Raw genomic sequence first — 21,659 nt, forward strand, 5'->3', positions numbered from 1 at the left:
TTTCTTGAGTTAAATGTTCAAGTATTTAATAAAGCAAAATAAAATTATCTCTAAAAAAATTGATTTTCATCTTAACTTATAGTTGATTTCATAAGAAAACTTAATGTTATCCCAGTCCTAATTTATTTATTTTTCTTTTATTAAGTTTTTTTTTTAAATCTGTGATTTGAGGTAATTAAAAGCACATTTTATTACAAGAGCACTAGTATTTCTATAGCAGGTCCCACCTTTTGTGTCTCTTGTATATGAAATGTCTATGTGGAATATATATCAACAGAGGCAAAGGCTTCAGAGAAGAGCTGTGAAAAATTGGATTTGGTTAATGAGGACTGCCAAAGGATGTACAGTTTATAGTGGGAAGTATAGGCAAACTTGTATTGCCTGGAATCCTTTTGAGATTGAATTTGCTATTCCCAAAACTACTTTCCAATTATTGGTTCCTATTTTTTGTAACTTGTATACTTCTTCATATGGTAGGCATGTTATAGATACTCCAATGAACACTTTTTGATTGCTTATAATTTTTCAGAGAAGAGACATTTTGGGCCTGTCTTTTTAAAGTATATTTATTGAGTTTATTTGGTAGCATCATAATTTTTCCTAGTATCATTTCCACTTTCCCTCCCAGAGATTCATTTCATATAAATAAATCTTTTTTAAATGGGGGAAAAAAAAGGGGAAAAAACACATTGCAAAAGGCTGAAATCTATTAAGGTATCACATTCATGACCTCTCTCTTCTGCAAAGGGGTGAAGTAGATATGCCTTCTCATATTCCTTCTTTGGAGCTCTGCTCACTCTTTGTAATCTTGCATTAATTAACGTTTTATTTTCTTTTGTGCCAGTGTGTTTTTTACTGTATCAATTCATATGACTTTTCATACTTTGTATTCATAGTTGTCATTTCTTATAATACAGCAATATTCTGTGGTATGCATGTATCATAATTTGTTTAGTTATTACTCAGTTCATTGACATTTATTTTGTTAATAATTCTTTGTTATCACTGCTATAAAATTTTGGTATGTATGGAGACTGTGCTCTTATTAGAGGCCTCAATGAGGCATAAACCTAGTAGTAGATTATCTGGATTAAAGAGTATGGACATTTTAGTTATTTTATTTGCACAATTCCAAATTGCTATCCAATATGGTTGTACTGATTCACATCTCCACCCCCAAAGTACCCACAACTTCCCTTCCCTAACATTAATTATTTCCATCTTTTGTTATCTTTGTCAATGTGCAGAACATGAGGTGAAACCTTGGGGGTGAGGAGGTGGTATTTTCATTTGCATTTTTCTTAATTATTAGTGCTTTGTGGTATTTTTTCATATGACTATTAATAGCTTGCATGTTTTTTGCAAACTATTCATATCCTTTGACCATTATCTATTGGAGAATGACTTTTGATTACATATATCTATTAATGTTTATAGGTCTTAACTAACAAACTTTTATCAGAAATTTGATATATAAAGACTTATCTTTCTTTCATTGATACTTGAATGCTTTTAAATTCTACATGTACTCCTAGCTTTTATTAAAAGTTTGATAGAAAAGAAAAATGAATTCTTTGTTCACACGAAGCCTTTGAATTTATATATGTTCTCCCTATCCTCTTGTACAAATGATTTATTACTTGTACTTTTCCATCACCATCTTCAGTAGTAGCACCATGACCTTCAGTGGTTTCAATATTTCCAATAATTGTTTACTTTGTGACTAAAAACTATTTTTGCCATGTTCCAGTAGTTGAGCCTCATTAACTTCATTTAACTTTCTAGCCCATTTTCTTTACATTTTGTAATTGAGTTTTGCTGCTTTCTGCCTTTGGTGTATTGACTTTGTTACTGTTCTTTCTTTATAGGGTTCTCTGATTGCCAATATGATTCTAGGCATTATCATTTTGAAGAAAAGGCAAGTAGCATTTCCCTTCCATATTTACAGGTGATAATACGGTACAAAATTAAAAAGATTTGCAATTTAAATTACTTTTCCATTGATTGCATTGAATTCCTTCTGAGTCATCTACATCCTCATACTAAGTTCCTTCAGTGATCAAGATTTCATATTTGTAAAGTAGTTGACTAGGGTCATAGATAAAATTTGAGGCCATTAAAACAGGTTCTTTGTGTCAAAGTAACTGGTCTTTGCTGTTACTGAACTTACGCACCTGATTACATATCCTGTGCTGACCAATTATATTTATTAATCTAGGTATATTTAATACTCATAATAAAGAAAAATTATGTGGCTTAAAGTGAAATTCCTAGTAAAGGCAAAGGTTCTTGAAGAGCAATGAAATCATAAGGGTTATGTCTTGACTTTCTCATGAATTGGATATAACTGAGACAGAGCTGGGCAGTCATCAACCTCACTTCTTCAGAGTCACTGGAATCTAGTAGCAAGACAGAAATCAAGATGACTGATGGGAGCCCAGGATGAAGTGGGTGACCTTGGCCTTTCTAAATTAAGGTCTTTCCCAGGTCTCAGTAGCAAATTATTAAATATTATAGAGATACTTATTTAATAATATATTTCAAGACATCTTCAGGATTATCCTTCTCATTGTGTGGACCGCAATCCCATCTTGACTTGAAATGTGTACCTATGTAAATCTTTCAATAGTAATTATTATTTATTGGAAAGTATAGGAAATCATTCTATAATAATTTGGATTTAGATTGGAAGATCCTTGACTTTTTAGGTAATAAGTGTTTATGTCTTAGAGAGAGTAATCTTTCCCACAGGTCTAGCCCTACAGGTCATTTTTTTCTAAGGCATAGTTAGCAAATAAGTAGCATTCTAGTTGATTTCATTCTTTCTGAGTTGTTGCAGTTTAGATAGTGATATATTACTCAGGCTTATTCTGAATGCAGGAATCAGCCCACTTTTTGAGAAACTTAAGGACTTAAGAATTATCATATTGGACTATTTTAGAATATCATATTGGGCTATTTTAGAATCTTATATTCTGAGTCTTTTAATTAATTGTGTGATTATAAAGATAAAATTGGAAAAATTATTTGCAAAATCCTGCCTCTTGCCTAAATACAATTTTATCAGGAAAAGTATTGATACATGGATAAATCATTCTTATAGTTTTAAAAAATGAAAAAGTTGGCATGTGGGTCAGAAGATGTTGCTATCTCTCAATCATTCACCCCATTATAAAAAATTCTTTTGGCATCTTTCTCTTTCTGAAATATCTTATAAAATGACCCCTATCATTTTAAAGATTGTGTTCCCTCTAGCATGGATATCAACTCTGGGTTCTCAACATCATTTTCTTATGTTCTCTTTTGCTACTTCATTTAGCACATTAAGAACTTCAGTTATTTCAGTCATTGTTAAATATTTCTACCATCTTAATTGTTTAATTAATTTGTTAATTGTTAATTGTTTAATTTTTAGCCTGACAGGCCAGGATTTTAAAGGGAGTTTGCTTAGAAATGCCTTTTTTTTGTTTACCTCTTTCCAGCTATCCTGGGAAGAAGAAAGAAATTATTTTCTAAGAGTTAAAATTGGTCATATAGGTCTGACAATCTTTTTTTCTCCTTCACACCAAATGTGTTTCCTGCTAACATCAGTACCATACTTCCTAGAGCCAGAAGAAGCAGGAGATTCAATTTAAGATTTGCTAATATGCTTTGGGAGACTTTAGAGCAGAGTAGATTTGTTTAAAGTCCTATCAATTAGGATAGGTGCAAGAGGGATGAGTGTTTAAGAAATGTGTTTATGCATGCATTCCTGAATATGTTTATGTGGAATGCACTAGCAACTGATCCCCTCCTTTTTGTTACCTCTTTGTGAATTGTGCCTTTAGCAGTGGCACACTAGAAATACCTATTGGAAATTATTATGTGAAACCTTGAAGTACTTTTGTTCTTTGCACAGATACAGTGTGTCCAAATATACTTCCATTGCTCTGGTGTCTATGGGGATTTTTATCTGTACTTTTATGTCTGCAAAACAAGTGGTAAGTACTTGTTTAGTAATGCTTTTTCCTTTTGGTGTAATGGATAGATGTCCAATCTTGAGGTCAAGAACCTTAGGCCTGGATTAAAGCATCTTCCCAAAATTTTTTCTTAATATTATGGATTGGGGCAGACCTACCAAGGATGTAATAATAAAATTCTTCCAAGTGTTTGTTCAACAAAAAGATATACCATTCTAAGATGAATGAATTGGATATGTTTGACTTAGAAATATTTCTATTACAATTGAAAATAATTGCCTGGTGTATATTTTTTAAATTCCTATATCTCTTCCCCCAACGCCACCCCTTTTCTTTCTTTTTTGTTTTGTTTTGTTTTGTTTCCCAGGCATCCCAGTCCAGTTTGAGTGAGAATGAAGGATTTCAGGCATTTGCGTGGTGGCTACTAGGTTAGTACTAACTGTTTTGTTTGCTGTTTTCTCCTTTAGGATAAGTCTCTAGCCAGATAGCTTTTGATAAACAAATTATTCCAGGAAAGAGGGGGAAACATCTGGGAGTAGTATAACATATTTCTGACCATTACCATCTAAGAAATAAGAAAGAAAATCTAAGAAAGAAGAAATCTATAGCAGCAACAGCAAGCATTTAGATAGGGCTCACCATGTGCCTTAAATGTATTGTAATTGGCATTCTACAGAATACTTTACACACACTTTACAAACACTCAGAGTTCATAGTTAATTCTTTTCTCTTAAATCAAGTAAAATAAGGAATTTAAGCCTTCTTTCACGCCCTCTAGATTCATCTTTCTCCCAAGTTTTCCCTTCTCCAGACTAAGCAGTCCCTAGTTCTTTGAACTGGTCTTTTTATGAGATAGCCTAGCTCCCTCACCATCTCAGTTACCCAGATGAGCAAGCACTAATCTGATTCACAATTTCATATTACTTTGTTCAAGCTGCTCTTGGTTACTAATTTAGTATGGGAGGGTTTATAAGTTCAGAGGGAGAGATAGGAAAAATTGTTTTCAGTGACATTTTTCAGTATCAAGTTTAATGTATGAACTTTTTTTTTTTCCTTTTGAGACAATTAGGGTTAAGTGACTTGCCCAGGGTGACACAGCTAAGAAGTTTTAAGTGTCTGAGTCCAGATTTGAATTCGGATCTTCCTGCTTTCTGGTCCTGTATACTATCCACTGTACCATCTAGCTGCCCTTGGGTGTGATCCTTTCATGAAATGGAGATACTTTCTTGAAGTAGATCACTCTTTAAATTTTTAGGGGACCAATTCTTAAGTTTCCTTTATTCTCTCCATGGATTGAGCCCCATTGGGTATTTTGGCATTTTCTTGGAGTCACTGATTAAAAACCATTTAATTCTTTTCCGCTTCTGTAGTGGAACACAGGAAAAACATTATTTTTGATTATGTCTGAGAAGTATTCAAGAACATGGCAAGATGATGAGAATAATTGGTATATATTATGCTTCCTATTTGTAGTTATTCCTTTTCTAAATCTACATGAATCAAGACTAGTGTTTTCCTTGGTAAGTCTCTTGAATTTGGGAAACTTGTCTTTGCAAGTGACACTTTGCAAGTGAAGTAATACAAACTTCATTCACTTCAGAAAAAGGAAAGAGGAAGATAAGAGAAGTAGAGAGGAGAATGAATGCTTTATAGGCCAGTAGGCTAGACTTTTATTTTATGGAAATTCTCAAATGGATCATAAGAGTGAAGCTTGTGACTATCTAAAAGAAGAATTTAGATAGTTATTAAATCATTAAGTCTATAACATTTCTTGAATCCCATATCTTCCTCCTGTTTAGTTGAGTGCAGAAAATAAAATTATTGTACCTAGAGTGGGACTCTTTCCACTTCTCTGAAATCTTTGAAAGATACATGAGGTAATGTTTATAGGCAGTCTTCTTGTTCAGATGAAAGATGCTGTTTTAGTGCTATGCATTGTTATTATCTATCATTTCCCAGTTTCCACATTTAGCAATTAAGTACACTCAGCATTCCTCAAATCAGAAAAAACATCTTCAGCTTGAAGCAATGATCTTGTATCTGATAAGGCTCTGCAACAGGTTTATGCAGTTTATCCTATTTATAATTTTAATGTTCTTTTCTAATAAGTTTACAAGATGAAGATGTATAGCTAATTGATTACTATTCATTCATTGAAAAAGACTCCTTAAGACAGGAGTTAAAGCTTTTAGGAGAAATCCATCATTCCCTTACCCCTTTTCTTTGGAGGAGATTATTTCAGGATTTTATACAATTTCAGATTGTAGCTGGAAGCAACCTAAATGTCCAAGTCTCCCAAGATCATGGTTAAATAATGGTATCATTAGTATGATAAAATATGAGGAATACAAAGGAATTGGGGGACTTTCATGAAATAATGCAAAGCTAAAACAAACAAACAAAAAACCCAAAAGCAAAACAAAAGAATGCCATACACACTAACCATAACCATGGGAGGGAAAAATAAATGAAGGTGAAAGCACAAAGAATCCATTGACTTGGACTATTTGGAAAAGTGTTATGATGCCATATGCATTTAAATAATTGATTTTAACATAAGTGGTTATGAGCAAATTTGATTGGTCTCCTTACTAATGAGACATTTTTAAGAGAAGACCATATTAACATAAAAAGCAATGTAATTAGATATGCTGAAGAATTACAAAATGTTCAATTTCTTGCAGATATTTGCTATCAAAAATAAGAGGACAGTTATATAGTTAGTGTTAGCATACAAATCCATGCACTGAAGAGAAAAAATATTTAATAAAGTTCTAAATAATATCACAGATGAAATAATTTTTTAAAAACTCTAATTCTGAGCCAATGGAACCATATGGCTATAGATTATAATGGCATTATGAACTTCTGTGGCAATTTAGGCACCAGTGGATCCTGTATAGTTAACTGAAGAATTCTTTAAGACTTTACCTTTGGTTCCTCATTTTATGATGAAGGGACAGAAGCTTAGCTACAACTTTTGAAGGTAATATTAGAAGAAGCAGGATTATATTAGAAATGGCCAGACTGAAGATGAGGCATAAAGCTAGGACTGGAAGAAAATAATTCTACCTGTATTGTGTTTTGACAATTCACCTTTAAAAAATATCATTTACATTATTTTTAATTAAATCCAAAAATGTATCATCTGGGTGGTGACAATTCACCTTAAAAATATTATTTCATTTACATTACTTTTAATTAAATCAGAAAATGCATCATCTAAGTGGTACTTTCCTTTTTCACCTGAATTTATACATCTTAAACTAATTGCTCTTCTCAGTGTCATTGGGTTTCCTTGTTTGAAGTCAGGCTGGGAGGTACAGGTAATTGAAGTGACTTTGCCAAGTGACTGAGAAAATATTATAGGTAGGATCTCAGTTTATGCACACTTGACTCCCATCCCCTGCTTTAGACTGTTTATTAATTTGAAATGTAATTAATTTTAACTCCTAATACAAATTTGGTTTACTTTTTAGCTAAGAAATTATAGAGTCTACAGTTAAGTTTTTAAGGGTCTGTTATATTCATTCTTTTATAAGGATAAGACCGAATGTCTTACGATTTCTGGAGATTAAATGTTCTGAGTTGTTAGTACTCTTGTTTGTTTTCCAGGGATCGCTGCCCTGACCTTTGCCCTTCTGATGTCAGCAAGGATGGGCATCTTTCAAGAGACACTCTATAAGCAATTTGGAAAACATTCCAAGGAGGCTCTGTATTATAATGTAAGCAACTGCTGGACTTGTTGGGAGAGATTTCAGTGACTGAGTAGTATCCCTCACTAAGGGACACGTCAAATAAAACTAGAGCTCCCTTTCCGTGTGGTTGATGGATCAGATCAGTTTGTTGAATTAATGAAGTATAGGAGGACCTCATAGATTGGAAGCTGTTACTAACAGTGTCATATCTGTCATGAGGTAAGGAAGTCTGCTTAAACTGCCTGGGCATCATGTTGATATTCATTAGAATCCCTGCTGACCACGTCAGTCAACTAGTCAATAAACATTTATTAAGCACTTATCTCAGCATTTGTGTACTGATAACTACAACCATAGAATCTTTAGAGTGACCTTTTCCTTCAAAGCCAGCTTTTCAGTGCAGATGAAATACTAAAGTGAATGTTAAGAGCAGACCTAAAGGGGGAAAGAAGTCAGCTGACACAATAGGAAAAGGTGGCCAAGCAAAGCAAGGGGCAGTGTGCAAAGAGCAATTTAATGGAATGAGAGCTTGGGGGGGGCTCATTTGGTGAGAGCCCCCTGCTGCCCTACCTGTCCATCTCCAAGCTTTGGGGCCCTTGCTCTCTTTCCCACGCCCTCACTTTGTAGATGGCTTTGACATTAGCTCCCTGGTCCAAAGTCATAGACAACCAGCTGGAGAGAGGCATTTGAAGGCAGCTCCTGTCTTCTCTTACATTTTCATTTCAGCCTTTATGAGGCCTTTTCTTTCACCCTTCTCCCTCCCTCTCACAATCTTCCCCAACCAATGTTTGTCCTTGTCTCATTTCCCCTCCTTCCTGCATCCTGCCTCTATTCACTTTCTATAATTATTAGAGTTCATATTCAGTTTTATACGTGACATTTACACAAAGTAAACAAAGATAGTTATGGAAGCATGTGGTTATATGCACACATGAAATTATGTATGTGTATTTGTGTGCATTTATTTGAAAATGGGTTCTCATTAGAGGCAGCAGAGTTCTCTCTCAAAGCTAAGAAGACCTGAGTTCAAGTCCCACCTCTGACACAACCTGACCATTTGACTCTGAGCAACTCACTTAACTTTTCAGTGCTCTAGAATAGACAACTCTCTAGGGCTGTAAGTTGCATGAAGGTGCCACCTTATTGCTAGTGGGACTTCACCCAGAGTTCCCTGTACCAGTGACATCAGAGGTCCAGTTCCTAATCCTGTGAATTCCTTTTTCCCGTTTTAATGTCTTGTCTTTGGTGTCTTAATTTGTTTTATGCTCAAGGACTGTGTCCTTTAGATGATGTAAAGTGTCTAGGAGTATCATGTAGACATGTAAATCACTTAATAAACATTAATTAATCATTGCTTTCCGTATTGAAATTGCTATATCTGGACTGATCTTGCATAAACAACAGCTCTCAAAATATTCTAGGAATTCATAGAAACATTTTGGTAATTATTGTCTTAAATCATTGCATTTTAATTCACCTCTATTTCTGTTTCTTCCCGTAGCATGCTTTGCCACTCCCTGGCTTCATCTTCCTGGCTTCTGATATCTATAATCATGCACTTCTTTTTAATAAATCTGGTGAGTTTGGGACTGAAATATTTTTAATATAATAGATAACTGGCATTTTTTGAGATACGGTCTGGATTTTATTCCTTCCCCATTTTTTCATGGTACAAGCCAATATCCACACATTTCAATACCTATACTGGTTTCTTTTTAATAATAGGATAGAGGCATGATGAAGCCAAATAATAAATTATAATGACCAGAAATAAATATTCTACATCACTTATGTATAATTTTTATCCTTTATATGATAAATTAGTAACACTCTCCTGATCAATATATTTTTAACAATGCAGTTCCAGAGTAAGACATCTGTGGCCAGGACATTGGAAGCAGGATTATATACAAAACAGTATCTCAGAAGCTTAGGTTGCTTGGCATAGACCCTAGGCATGATCACTTATAGGGCAAGGCAGGCAAATAATTCTTTGCCTTTATCCTTTAAGCATAAAGGATAGTGTAGAGTTGGCTCTCCAAAGGCTTGAGGGAAGAAAGGAGAGTGCAGGATGGTATGAGAAAGAGCTGAGGGGCAGTGAGATTGAAGGTCATGGTGAAGAAGAGGTTAGGTATAGTAAAGGAGAAGAAAAGGTAGAATGATAAATTTACTGTTGGATAAGGGAATTGGTATTCATGATATAGGAAGTAGAATACTTGAAGTAGGTGGAATAATAAGAGTCTCATGGAAACTGAACGAGAAAATTAGGATATCTGAGGAAGTTTTTATATTTGTTTTGAAGTTCTCTAATATGAGAGCGGGAGTTGGGAAAGGAGAGAAACTGGGACCCAGGAGGAAGAAAAGGGATTGATTCATCATAGTTACCAGGATCTGGCTTAAGTGGTAAATTTGAATAGCATGACCCCCCGTGTGGAGAAAACTGCTGATTGTGGTACAAATAGAAATGGAAATGGGGAATAAAGCATGTTACAATTCTTTCACCAGTGTGTAGCAGGCAGGGGGTTCTGAATGACAATGTAACCAGTCCTAGCAAAAATGGGCAGAAATAGTATCATTGTGAGGGAGCCAGATCTCAGTGAGGACCAGAATATGAAGGAAAAGGTTTTGAGATAGAGGCACATTTGTTATTATGCATCAAGTGGAAGAGGTAGTGAGACCTGCAGTGAAATGTAGGAGGGAGGTGGGTCGAAGGGAGTGGGAATGAAGAGCAGCAGCTAGGGACGGGAATTAGGTCTGTATTTTAGCTTCCTGGGGTTCAGAATTACTGAATTGAGAAGAAGATGAAGGAAGAGGGAATGCTAACCATTGAGGAATGACTCTAGGCAGACTATCAGGGGCTGAGGGAAGCAGATGATGAGTCTTAACTCATTTTTTAATGGTACAAGCAAATGTTTACACATTTCAATACCTATACTGGTTTCTTTTTCATAATGATATTATGGGGGCATGACAAAGCCAAATAATAAATTATAATGACCAGAAATAATCTGCAGTTATCTTTGCAGGCAGTAATGTTGTATCCTTGTGAGGCCTCCAAGGCCTGCCTTTTAGAGCACAGGAGCAAGCGGGTCATGCCGAGGCCAGGGCTCCAGCTGGCCTAGGGCACTGGAGAGGGTTTGGAGAGCACAGGCCCGGTAGCTCACTGGGTGTAGGCTGCTCTGGGCTGTGGGTGGTCAAATCCTGCTACCCCCCTCCATGAAGGCCATTGGGGAACATGTTTTATGAGCACCTGCATCCTATCAAGACATACCCTTGCTCACCTTCCCTATAGCCACTGCCTTTCATCTCACATACCCAGTGTATATTCCAAATATACTGTCATTACCACGGCTGTCTCACAGTACTCAAGTTTACAATCACACATATCGTTTCTCATGTTTTTCATGGTGTCCCTAAATATGTCCATGAAATTTTGGTTATTCCTTTTTTCAGTGTCTTGTCCTACAGTGACTAGAGGTGGCAAGGTAGTTTTCTCCACCCAGCTAGGAGGCTCTGTGATCATTGTAAACAGTTAGTCCAGTCCCTGGCACAGAGCAGGTGCCATATAAGTTGCCTGTTCCCTTTTCCATGTAGATAATGATATCTGTTTCACCTTACCCTGTTAATCTCCCAGCAGATAAATGCCAAGCCTGCAAGCTCCATTTCCCCTTTTTTCCCCTGGGGAAGGTACATCCCAGAGCCTCCTCCTATGTTCTAGTGAGAGACCATCTTGCCCTTCAGGATCACTCCCTGGATAAGGGCTTGTCTACCATTTTCCATTAGCAAAGGCTTGTCTTGCCACTGCCTCCAGCCTTCTTTGTGCCGGCTCTTCCCTTCCACTTTCACTCAGAGGACTGACAAGTACAGAGTGGAGGCCCTGTCATTTTGTCTGCCTCTTTTTGGAGGCCTGGGGTGAAAAGTCTGCTGACATTTCATTCTCTGGGAAAAGTCTTAGGAGCTTCCTACTATAGCACTGAAGCTATAGCATCCTATGCTATATGAGTGAACAAGATGTCTAGTCCATCAGATATACTTGGCAGTTAAGTGAAAGTCATTACAACTTTCCCATATTTGATCTAGTGAAAACAGATGGAGCTGTTTCCAAAAGACTAAAAGTCTCTTTCTGATTCCCTTGGAAAAAATGAGTGACTCACTAGCTTCTCCAGAACATCCAGAATTAGTGGAAGAGTGAACATCACTTAGTGGAGGCAATTTTGTTGAGCAGGGAGTTAAGTGACTGCTCAGGTTCCTCATCCTTCCCACCAAACAATCCAGAACAGCATGGGACAGGGAAGCTGTTAGGTGCCCTCAATCTCCCTGGATACATGCCTTCTGAGCTTAGTATGTATGAGACTTAAGGATTCAACTGGACAGGAACTAATCCCCTTCATTCTTCCCTGCTACTGGCATCTACCAGATGTGTTGGTGAGGGGCACAGGGATAGGATAAGGAGAGCCACATGTGCCTCAAACAGGAATGGGGTCAGCAGTTGTCCCAGGAACCTCAGCCTTCCATTTTGCCAACTTCCTACTGAACTTTTTTACACTTTGCCTTCAGGTCTGAAATACTCCCTCTCTGCAACCACCCTCTTCTTTCCTGTTCCCACCCTCATCATGTACAGACAGGTTTCCAGGCACTCCAGTGTCACACAAACCAGCCTTCTCACCCTTTCTATGCAGAACTGCAATTAGTCACTCTCATTTCCAGCCTTACAAGTTGTAACACCTGCATCCCTCTTTCATTATTAGCCCTGCAACTAAATTTCCTGACACAGGTTCTGGTTTATAAGATAAATAGCAGGAGATAGCTTAACACAGACAAAAACTTTGAGATGTCTTTGCATTAATATTAATTTGCATCAGCTATATCAACTCAGTGTGTCTTTGTTTTCATTTGTTAAGTAGGGAGCTTTTTTCAGGTCAAAATAAGAGTTTATTGGAATAGTATTATTTCTTATTTGATTGGAGGAATAGATTTAACAGTTTGTTGGGGTGACATGCATTGAAACAGTTTGTGAAATAGGAGAGCAAAATTCTTACTCCTGATCCTCCTTCCATCATAACCTATAATGAGACATCATAGGGAGAAAGCCCATATTCACCCCCTAGTCATTCTGTCTTCTTTTGGTCAAAACTGATGAAAACTTATGAATGTCTTGTTCTCTTGTAATCCTTACAGAACTGTATCAGATTCCTGTTGTCGGGGTGACAGTGCCCATCATGTGGTTCTACCTTCTCATGAACATCTTCACTCAGTATCCTTTAGTCTTTGTGGTGCTGCTGCTACCCCTTCCTTAGTCTAACAGGGAGGAAGTACCCACATCCTTTTATTCTCAGAACACCAGGACAGAGCATCCATTTCTTATCTTGATACCTTTTGTTCAAGAAACAAAGAGAAAAATGGCCCTTCCAGAAATCTCCTTGCTGAAAGATGATATTTCACTCTTCATCAAAATAAGATGACAGCACAGAGATGCTAATTATAGAGATACAGTGAGCAAATAAGTGGTGTGACAACTGATAAGAAATATATTAAAGGCAAATAGTTGTATATCTAGAAGATGCAGTGAGTGAGAGATTTAAGGATTTATATGCTATGATGATCTGGTAATTTATAATCATATGTTAAACATTCTACTACCTTAAGGGGTGTCCTGAATCCCTGAAAAAGGAATTTCAAAATTATATGAATAAATTTTAAGCAATTTAAAAAGTCCATATTGTGGCAAACCAGGGAGGCTGACTTTCTTGTTTGTTGTGTGGAAATCAGGCTCATTCCTTTGTAGTAATGTAGCATTGAGTTGAGTCGTAAAATTAAAGAACGATGTCATAAACTCCTGAGGCATCTCAGGATGAAACTGACGAACTTTCTCTTGAGATTTGGTTAAATTGCTAAAATCATCTGGAAAGGTTCAGTTAATAGAAAGTTTTTAGGCACAAGTGAATTGGGAATAGCAGTTAGAATGGCAGGAATTCTGTCTGATAACCTGCTGAAAAAGCTCTCGGGCTACTGATCCTTAGACTTAAAAGCACCTTGCAACAAAGCTATGTACTACAGCCTAATTCTCCTGATGATGAAAAACTCCCTTAACTTCTGTTCTTCAGGTATGTTTGCATCCGGGGAGTGTTCATCCTCACCACTGAGTGCACCTCCCTCACTGTGACACTTGTGGTGACACTGCGCAAATTTGTCAGCCTCATCTTCTCCATCCTCTACTTCCAGAACCCTTTCACTCTCTGGCATTGGTTGGGTACCATGTTTGTCTTTGTGGGGACTTTGATGTACACCGAGGTATGGAATAACCTGGGGGTATCCAGGAGACAGCCCCAGAAGGTGGACAAGAAGGACTGAAGTTCCTCTGGAACAGACTCTCCCAGACTTAGGAGGATGGTGTTGTGATGAAGTTCTGGCTACCATCCCACTTTCTTTACAGCTTACATACCCCAGCATAGATCCAAATACATAGCAGGGAATCCTCATATGTAGGGGGATTTTAGTATTCCTGATGTCTATGCTGACTATATTTGCAGCTGCTGGCTGAATCCTTTATCCCCCAACTCAGAAATAGAAAAGGATCTCTTGTGCAGAGTATCCATTTGTATTTTTATTAAAGTGTTCGAGACATGTATTTATTAAATTCCAAGGATGTGAAGGACCTAGTTTTATACCAGTGGTCTCAGACAGGATTTCCCTTTTCCCAGGAGCTAATAATAGTCCCAGTCCCACTCTATCACCAGCAACAGCAGACCGCACAGAACCCCCCGCCTAACATAATCACCTGAACCGTCAATTGGGTGATTAGCTGAGGAAGTAGTAACGCAGCTGAGAGCTGCAATGAAACTGGAGCAGGTCAAGCGGCTGCGCCTCTTCTTCCCCACTAATAGTCTCTTTTGTTCTTACTGGCTCCCCCATCTATCCAGATGTAAAATAATGGTAACATTCTTGTGGAACATCCTGATTATAGCAGTCCTGAAACAGTCCAGTTATAAACACAGCTGTATTAGGACTCATTATGGTCCACAGTCAGTCTTTGTGCAAAAGTCATGGACTAAATACATTTGGTAAAGAGGGAGCTCTTTTATGTGAAGGCCGAGATGGTATCTTTGGGACTGTAGTGAACAAGTTTGCTTCGTGCTGCCTGGACCTTATCAGAACTTCCAGGATAAGGTCCATCCCCTGGGACCAGGAACATTAATGGTCAGTCTCTTCTAAGGTGTCCAAAGGCCAGGGAGCATCAACGCTGCTCAGAAGCTTGGGTGAAGTACATGAAAACCAAAGTCTGTCAGGCCACCAGTTAGATTTTAACTTTACATAAGTTACATCAGGTCAAATCATGATTGTATTAAAACCAAAATCTTATCACGAAGTAGCTGAATATGGTAAATACTTTTCTTTCCATTTTATGATGTCTGTATCTTTTGTCTTTTGTTAGACAATTAAAAATAGTATTTGCTTCTTTTTTGATCATTTCATAAATTGAATTTCCCTCTGAAAATTAATAGAATATCATTTTTTGTTGGATAAATTATTTGGTTTATTATTTTGTTTCCCAAACAAGAAATAGGAGATTTATAGAAAGTGGTATTCCTTAAATTTTTCTCAGGTCTCAGTTCCTTGCTAAAAGTGTCCCTCAAACAAATGTGATTTAATTCAAACATGTTGGAAGGGCCTTCTCAGGGGTTACAAAAGAGAGCAGCCTCTGGCTCTGAGGATGCACACAAAGGATTGGGACACAGAGCTCAAGAAAAGCAGGCAAAGCATGGTAAGATCAGACAAAGATGGGGGAAGAGGGGAAGGAGCTCTGAGCTGGGCCTGGAAGAGAGCTCAGGCCTTGGGAGGTGCAGAAGGAAGGAAGGAAGGAAGGAATACATTCCAGGCAAGGACATGGCCTCTCTTGACTTTTCTTCTTTGAAGATATAGAAAAATAGTCTCCAGTTTTTTGTCAGATGCAGTATTATACATGCCCCTTTTTCATAGAAAAGCCAGTGTGAGTTTCTGGGCAGCTGGGTGGTACAATGGATAGAGTTTGAGCTCTGGATTCAAGTCCCGTGTCAAATGTGACCTCAGACACTTTCTAGCTATGTGATCTCAGGCAAGCTACTCAAACCTGTTTGCCTCTCTAAAATGAGAAAGAAATGGCAAACCACTCCAGTATCTTTGTCAAGAAAACCCCCAAAGGGGTTGGGAAGAGTCAGATATGCCTGAATCAATTCAACAACTACAAGAAGTGAGTTTCCTGAACCGTACCTAGACTATAGTTGCCTGTACTGTTCTCTGTGTTTACAGAATGGAGCCTAGTAGCAATATTGCAAGCTTTTGTGTTCAGAAATTTGGGGGTCACCTTCAGAAAGGCACTTGACTTTGCCTTATTTTCCTTGTGTAAAATGAAGATATTTGTTTGCACACCTAAAAATTCAAGCGTTGAAATTGAACTGATTTTTCCCCAAAATCATATCCATGAATAATTTTCCAACATTGACCTTGTATATTGTGTTCCAAATTTTCCCTTCCTTCCCCCTACCCCCTCTCCTAATGGCAAGTAATCCAATATATGTTAAACACATTAAAATATATTGAACTGATTTTTAACATTAATATGCCAGTATTATTAATGGCAAAAGTGTTTTATTCAGGACACAGAATTAGATATGGATCCAATTCAAAGAGTGAAAAGACTATAATGAACCTGCGACATATTACTAAACATTCACTTAAAAGAAAAACTAGAAATCATTTGTTAAGCCTCTTCCATAGGAACTCCATTGATTCCATCACCATCCTGGGGCTGCATTTATGTTTACGAAAGTAAAAATACAAGCTTGGGTTAAGCTTCATTTAGACATATAAGGCACATAGTTTTTAAACAATTAAATCCTTGTGATGGATATGAGACTTCAATATTGGTACTCTGATGTGTTTCCTTAGATCAGCATCTGGCATCTATTTATGGTAATAAGGACGCTACATATGTGTAGAACACTAGAACTTGTGAAGACAATGAAACAAGACTACTAAACAGAAGGGAGATGGTACATTAGATTTCTTCTCTCTGGCGATTTAAAATCTATCAGGCAAGCAGTTCTGAGATTGTTCTCCCATGCTGTTTCATTACTCACTTATCCCCTTGGGTTTGGTAACCCATTCTTTACTGTTTTTAACCTTTATTAGAAAAAAGCCCAGGAACTAGGATGGCAAACATCAGTTCAATTTAATTTAATGAATTCAATTCAGCAAATATTTAGTGAGTGACTATCCCACCTATTGGAGCAAAAGACATTATTTTTCTTCATGTAATATTGTGTCTTGACCTCAGATCTTCAGATGGGCTTCAAATGTGGGGGATTGCTGTTTACAAGGTGGACTTCAGTGACAAAAGCTAAAGCAAAGATAAGTGGAATTGATGTGAAACGTGTGTGCTTTCATTGTAGTCAATGATTTGGTTTTTTTCTCAATATTTTATTTTCCCAATTACATGTAAAGAAAGTTTTCCACATTCATTTTGACTTCTGTGTTCCAAATCTTCCCCTTCTTCCCTCCCCAGAACATCAAACAATTTGATGGAGGTTAAACATATACAATCCTTTTAAACATATTTCCACATTTGTCATTTTGTACAAGAAATGTAAGACCAGAGAGGAAAAACCACGAGAAGGAAAAACAAAAAGGTGAAAATAGTATGCTTTGATCTGCATTTGATCTCCATAATTCGTTCTCTCTCTCTTTCTCTCTCTCTCTCTCTCAATGTGGGTGGCATTTTCCATCCCAAGTCTGTTGGATTGTTTTGGATCACTACATTGCAGCCAATAATTTGTAACAAGATGCTGCAGTGCTTCGTTTGGTCAATACTGAAAATTAATAGTAACTGATTTTTCCAAGTTTTTTTTAAAAGGCCTTTGTTCAGTTTTTTAAAATATCTCTACTCTCTTGCCAATCTAGATTATTTCTTTTCCCAGCCTAGCTAGTCTCCTTGCCCCCCTATCAACCTCCACTCTTCTCCTGTTGATTCATTCATGTGTCCTTTTCACCTAATAACCCACATAATCTATCAACAGTGTACCCAGTTACGCATTGAATTAGTGTATATGTTTTCATTGGATATTCTTTGTGTAACTGTGTATTATGTATGAGTAGATGTAACTTTTGCAAAAGTAGATATGAGGGATGTATGGATACATGTTTGGATGAGACTGGGAAGAGTGAATGTCAATAAATATATATGTGGATTTGTCATAGGGGCTAAGTGCAACTGTAACTCCTCTTCCCTTCCCAAACTACTCATAAGTTCTCCAGTACTGTTTCTGTTTGGCAATAAATGACTCCCCTATTCCTAATTAAATACTTCATATTTAGTTACCTACCTCTCTTCATCCAACAATGTCAGCTGGGCATGGGGATCAGAAACAGAATTCATTAGTTCAGGTTTAACTTCTGAACCAATGAATTGGCCTTAGACTAATGCTATAAATGTATCTATTAATATTGTATATTCAGAAATGAAGAGTTTAGTATATTTAAAGAACTCTACTTAAAACTTGATCAGACATGAGTTTCCCCTTTTTTGCATCATAAGAGAAAGCTGTGAAGAATTAATTTTTTTTTCATTTATTTGAAATATCTTCAGCATTAAAAAAAAGATACTTGAAGCTAATTGCTACTGCTTCCCTTTTGCGGGTTGGGGGTGGGGACAAGGCAATTGCTGGTTAAGTGACTTGCCCAGGGTCTCACAGCTAAGAAGTGTTAAGTTTCTGAGGATGGATTTGAACTCGGGTCCTCCTGACTTCAGGGCTGGTGCTCTATCCCACTGCCGCACCTAGCTGCCCCATAGATAATTGCTTCTTGATGGTAATCCATCATTAAATTGAGAACAGAAGTTTTTAGCACAAATATAAATTGAATTTCCTGGCTGTTGGCAGATGCTATGACATGGATATATAGAATGTGTGTGTGTGACCTATAAAATATGTGAGTCACTGAATGTGGATAGAAAGAGCTGTAGATCTACAAATCTATACCATTCAGTGTATTCCCACATTCAGTGACTTAGATAGGCAGAATAACAAGCTGGAGCTGAGATTCTTCACATTCATTTCTTTCCCAGCACAATTAGCTTGGTGACTACTCAACATTTATTTGGCAGTTCACTCACAGGACATCATAGACCAGTATGGTGGACAAATTGTTTATGTTCTCTGCCAAGATTGGCATCCTGGCTTTCCAGAACTAGAACTGTTCTGATGGCTCTCAGTTATGTATTGGATATAGGATATGTCACATCCATGTTCTTGACTTTTTTCTTTGTTGGTATTCTGATTTGCAAAAGAGATGGGAAGCAAATAGGAGACCCCACTCCTATCTTGCAAGAGAAGGGGGGGTGGCAAAATAATAATATGTAACTGAAGATAGCTGAAAGTAAATGTCAGTTTTTTTTTTTTTTTTTTTTTTTACTATTCTGATAACCTGGTAGTAGAGTAGAACAATACACATATCCTGCATTCATTAATGCCTGGATAGAAGGGCAAATAGCAGCACTGATGTTTCATTATTGTTATTTAAGGAAATTGCCTTCCTATTGTCATATATTCATGATCTATTCCTGTTGGTTTCTATGGAGAGTTTGATAGATCTTATTGTTGACTACTGAGTGTACCTGTCGAATCTTAGAGACAAATCATCCACAGTTGTTATACTGCTATTCACTTTATGCTTTTTCCTCTCAATAGTCTGCAAAATTTCCTTTGAAATTTCAAAAATGAAAAAGATGAATCTAACCTGCATTATATATCAAACTGAAAAGCTTTTCGTTTAAATTCTACTCCAAATAGATCTTTCTTTTAATGAACATTTCATTTGTTCAGCATTACTTCACCTCATAATCTCATCTGTCTTCCACCAAGCCATTTCAGTGTCCTATAAGGGCAGCTTTCTAGACTCCAATAGAGATTAAAGTGCTAGTCATGGTTTCATCTGTAAACAAATATGATCACCCTGCTACTTCCAAGGCTCATTGGGAAGAGGAATAAAAGAACAACTTGAATATTCTGCAGTGATATGGGTTTTACAGAGCAAACTGAAGGAGTGGTCTTTCTCTTATTCCAGAAAGGTGCTTTGAGTTTTTAAACTTTCATTATTCAAATTACTTGTTTGGCAAAGTGAGGCACTCTGCCATACAGTGATATTTGCCAGCGTCCCACAAAGTATGAAGCCCTCTGCATCTAAGACAAATTTGGGCTTATTTTATCTTACTGATAATGGATTTTGGGAACAATGACTCCTACAACTCAAAAGAAAAGGAATAATGATACAAAATGCAAAGTTTGAGTTTTAGTAAGGAGTTTAGTAAATAATTAGGACTGTTCTTTTATGTGTGATCCCCTTCATTCCAAAGAGCATAAGTAGATCCTGAACCAAAAATAACAGACCTGAAAAGAGATGTACGGATAGTATGTGGTGGGCACAATGGATAGAATGCTGGCCTGAAATCTGACTTTTTTTTTAAAATTTTTATTTTCCCTAATTGCATGTAAAAAAAAAAAAAAAACCCTTTCTCAGGTGGGTTTATACATGTACATTCATTTAAATTTTTTTAAACATATTCTTATGAATCATGTTGGGAGAGAAAAAACAGAACAAAAAGGAAAAGTCATGAGAGGGAAAAAAAAAAAAAGAAAAAAGAAGGAAAAAAAAAAGCAAACATAGGATGTATTGCTTTGTATTTAGTCTCCGTAGTTTTCTCTGGATGGAGACTGTTTTCTATCCAAACTTTATTGGGATTGCCTTGGATCCCTAAAACACTGAAGAATCAAGCTGACAGACTTAATGAACTCAAATCTGCCTCAGTCATGTCCTAACTGTAAGACCTGAGCAAGTCACTTACTCCTGTGGCCTCAGTTTTCTCATCTCTAAAACAAGTTGCCACAAAACCTCCTAATGGGTTCATGAAGAGTTGTACACAATGTAAACAACTGAATAATGGTGGGAAGTGGAGGAACTGGGGTCGTTTGAAGTCTGTTCAAAAATCAGATGATAACCAGAATATATATTATGTGAACTGTATCATGAAACATTGACTTGGTCATCAATGTTTTTAATAGTGAAATAAGAGTGAAGCAATATTTTGTGAATAAAAACATTTTGTCAAACTGAGTTATTTGGTCATTATGTAGCTCAAATTCTTACTTTCTCAACTCAGCACATCCATAACATTTTTATTCTAAATTAGACAGCCATTATTTGCTGGGGAGGGAAGGGAGGAGTTCCATTTAATTAAATGTTCAATGAAATGGTAATAAAAACATATCTAAGAACTCAACTGAATGTGAAAAACAATGGGATATTTAGTTTTAAATATATACACAGAGTAGAACTATTAGATGTTATTCCTCTTCCTCTTACCCCGTTACTCCTTTCATTTTTGGTTCCTACATTGTCCCTTGAGCCATTCCTGTTATTGGACTAAGGGAATGATGTTACTTTTTTTCAATATTTGCTTAAATGATAAACTTATACACACTTTTCAAGAATATATGCAACTTTTAAATTTTCTTTTTTTTCATACTTAGGGGTGAGCAGAGTGGGCTTTTGTTTCTTAAAACATTTTAAAAGCAACTTTGTCATGCTTACGAACTGTATCAATCACAAAGCACTTCTCAGGCTATTTATATTTCATTGTTTAAAAGATCCGTAGAACCTTTTGAAGTTTGCATTGGCTCACTGCAATCATCACTAAAACTTAAGAGACCCTGGTATCAGCTCTGCAAGATCAGCCCCTCTTGACTATCTAAATCTGCAACCTGTTGCATTCAGGTAAATCTGATAATAAGGCAGTTCTCTCTAAGGTTAACCATAGCCAGCGTGCTCTATCAGGTGCACTAGCCACAGATACAGCAAATTAAAAGAAAAAGCAGATGAGTGATTTGGCACTTAATGTAGCATAATTAAAATTCATCTCTTTAAAATCAGAGAGTAACTTTGTCAGAAGGAAAGGGCATGACATGCTCAAACA

At 36.7% G+C, this 21,659-nt stretch overlaps 1 protein-coding gene across 1 annotated transcript in view; it reads left to right on the forward strand.

The window, feature by feature from the left end:
* The window catches only part of SLC35B4 (solute carrier family 35 member B4), a 32,493-nt gene extending 17,360 nt beyond the window's left edge, over positions 1–15,133 (forward strand). Inside the window, exons 4-10 of the mRNA XM_052001554.1 lie at positions 1,869–1,918; positions 3,899–3,980; positions 4,327–4,387; positions 7,575–7,684; positions 9,159–9,234; positions 12,836–12,911; positions 13,762–15,133. Of these exons, the coding sequence (XP_051857514.1) occupies positions 1,869–1,918; positions 3,899–3,980; positions 4,327–4,387; positions 7,575–7,684; positions 9,159–9,234; positions 12,836–12,911; positions 13,762–14,008 (702 nt within the window). The 3' untranslated portion in view covers positions 14,009–15,133. The remainder of the gene's footprint in view (positions 1–1,868; positions 1,919–3,898; positions 3,981–4,326; positions 4,388–7,574; positions 7,685–9,158; positions 9,235–12,835; positions 12,912–13,761) is intronic.
* The last annotated feature ends 6,526 nt before the right edge of the window (positions 15,134–21,659 follow it).

The sequence above is a fragment of the Antechinus flavipes genome, chromosome 5 (genome assembly GCF_016432865.1).
Source record: "Antechinus flavipes isolate AdamAnt ecotype Samford, QLD, Australia chromosome 5, AdamAnt_v2, whole genome shotgun sequence".
NCBI classification, from domain to species: Eukaryota; Metazoa; Chordata; class Mammalia; order Dasyuromorphia; family Dasyuridae; genus Antechinus; species Antechinus flavipes.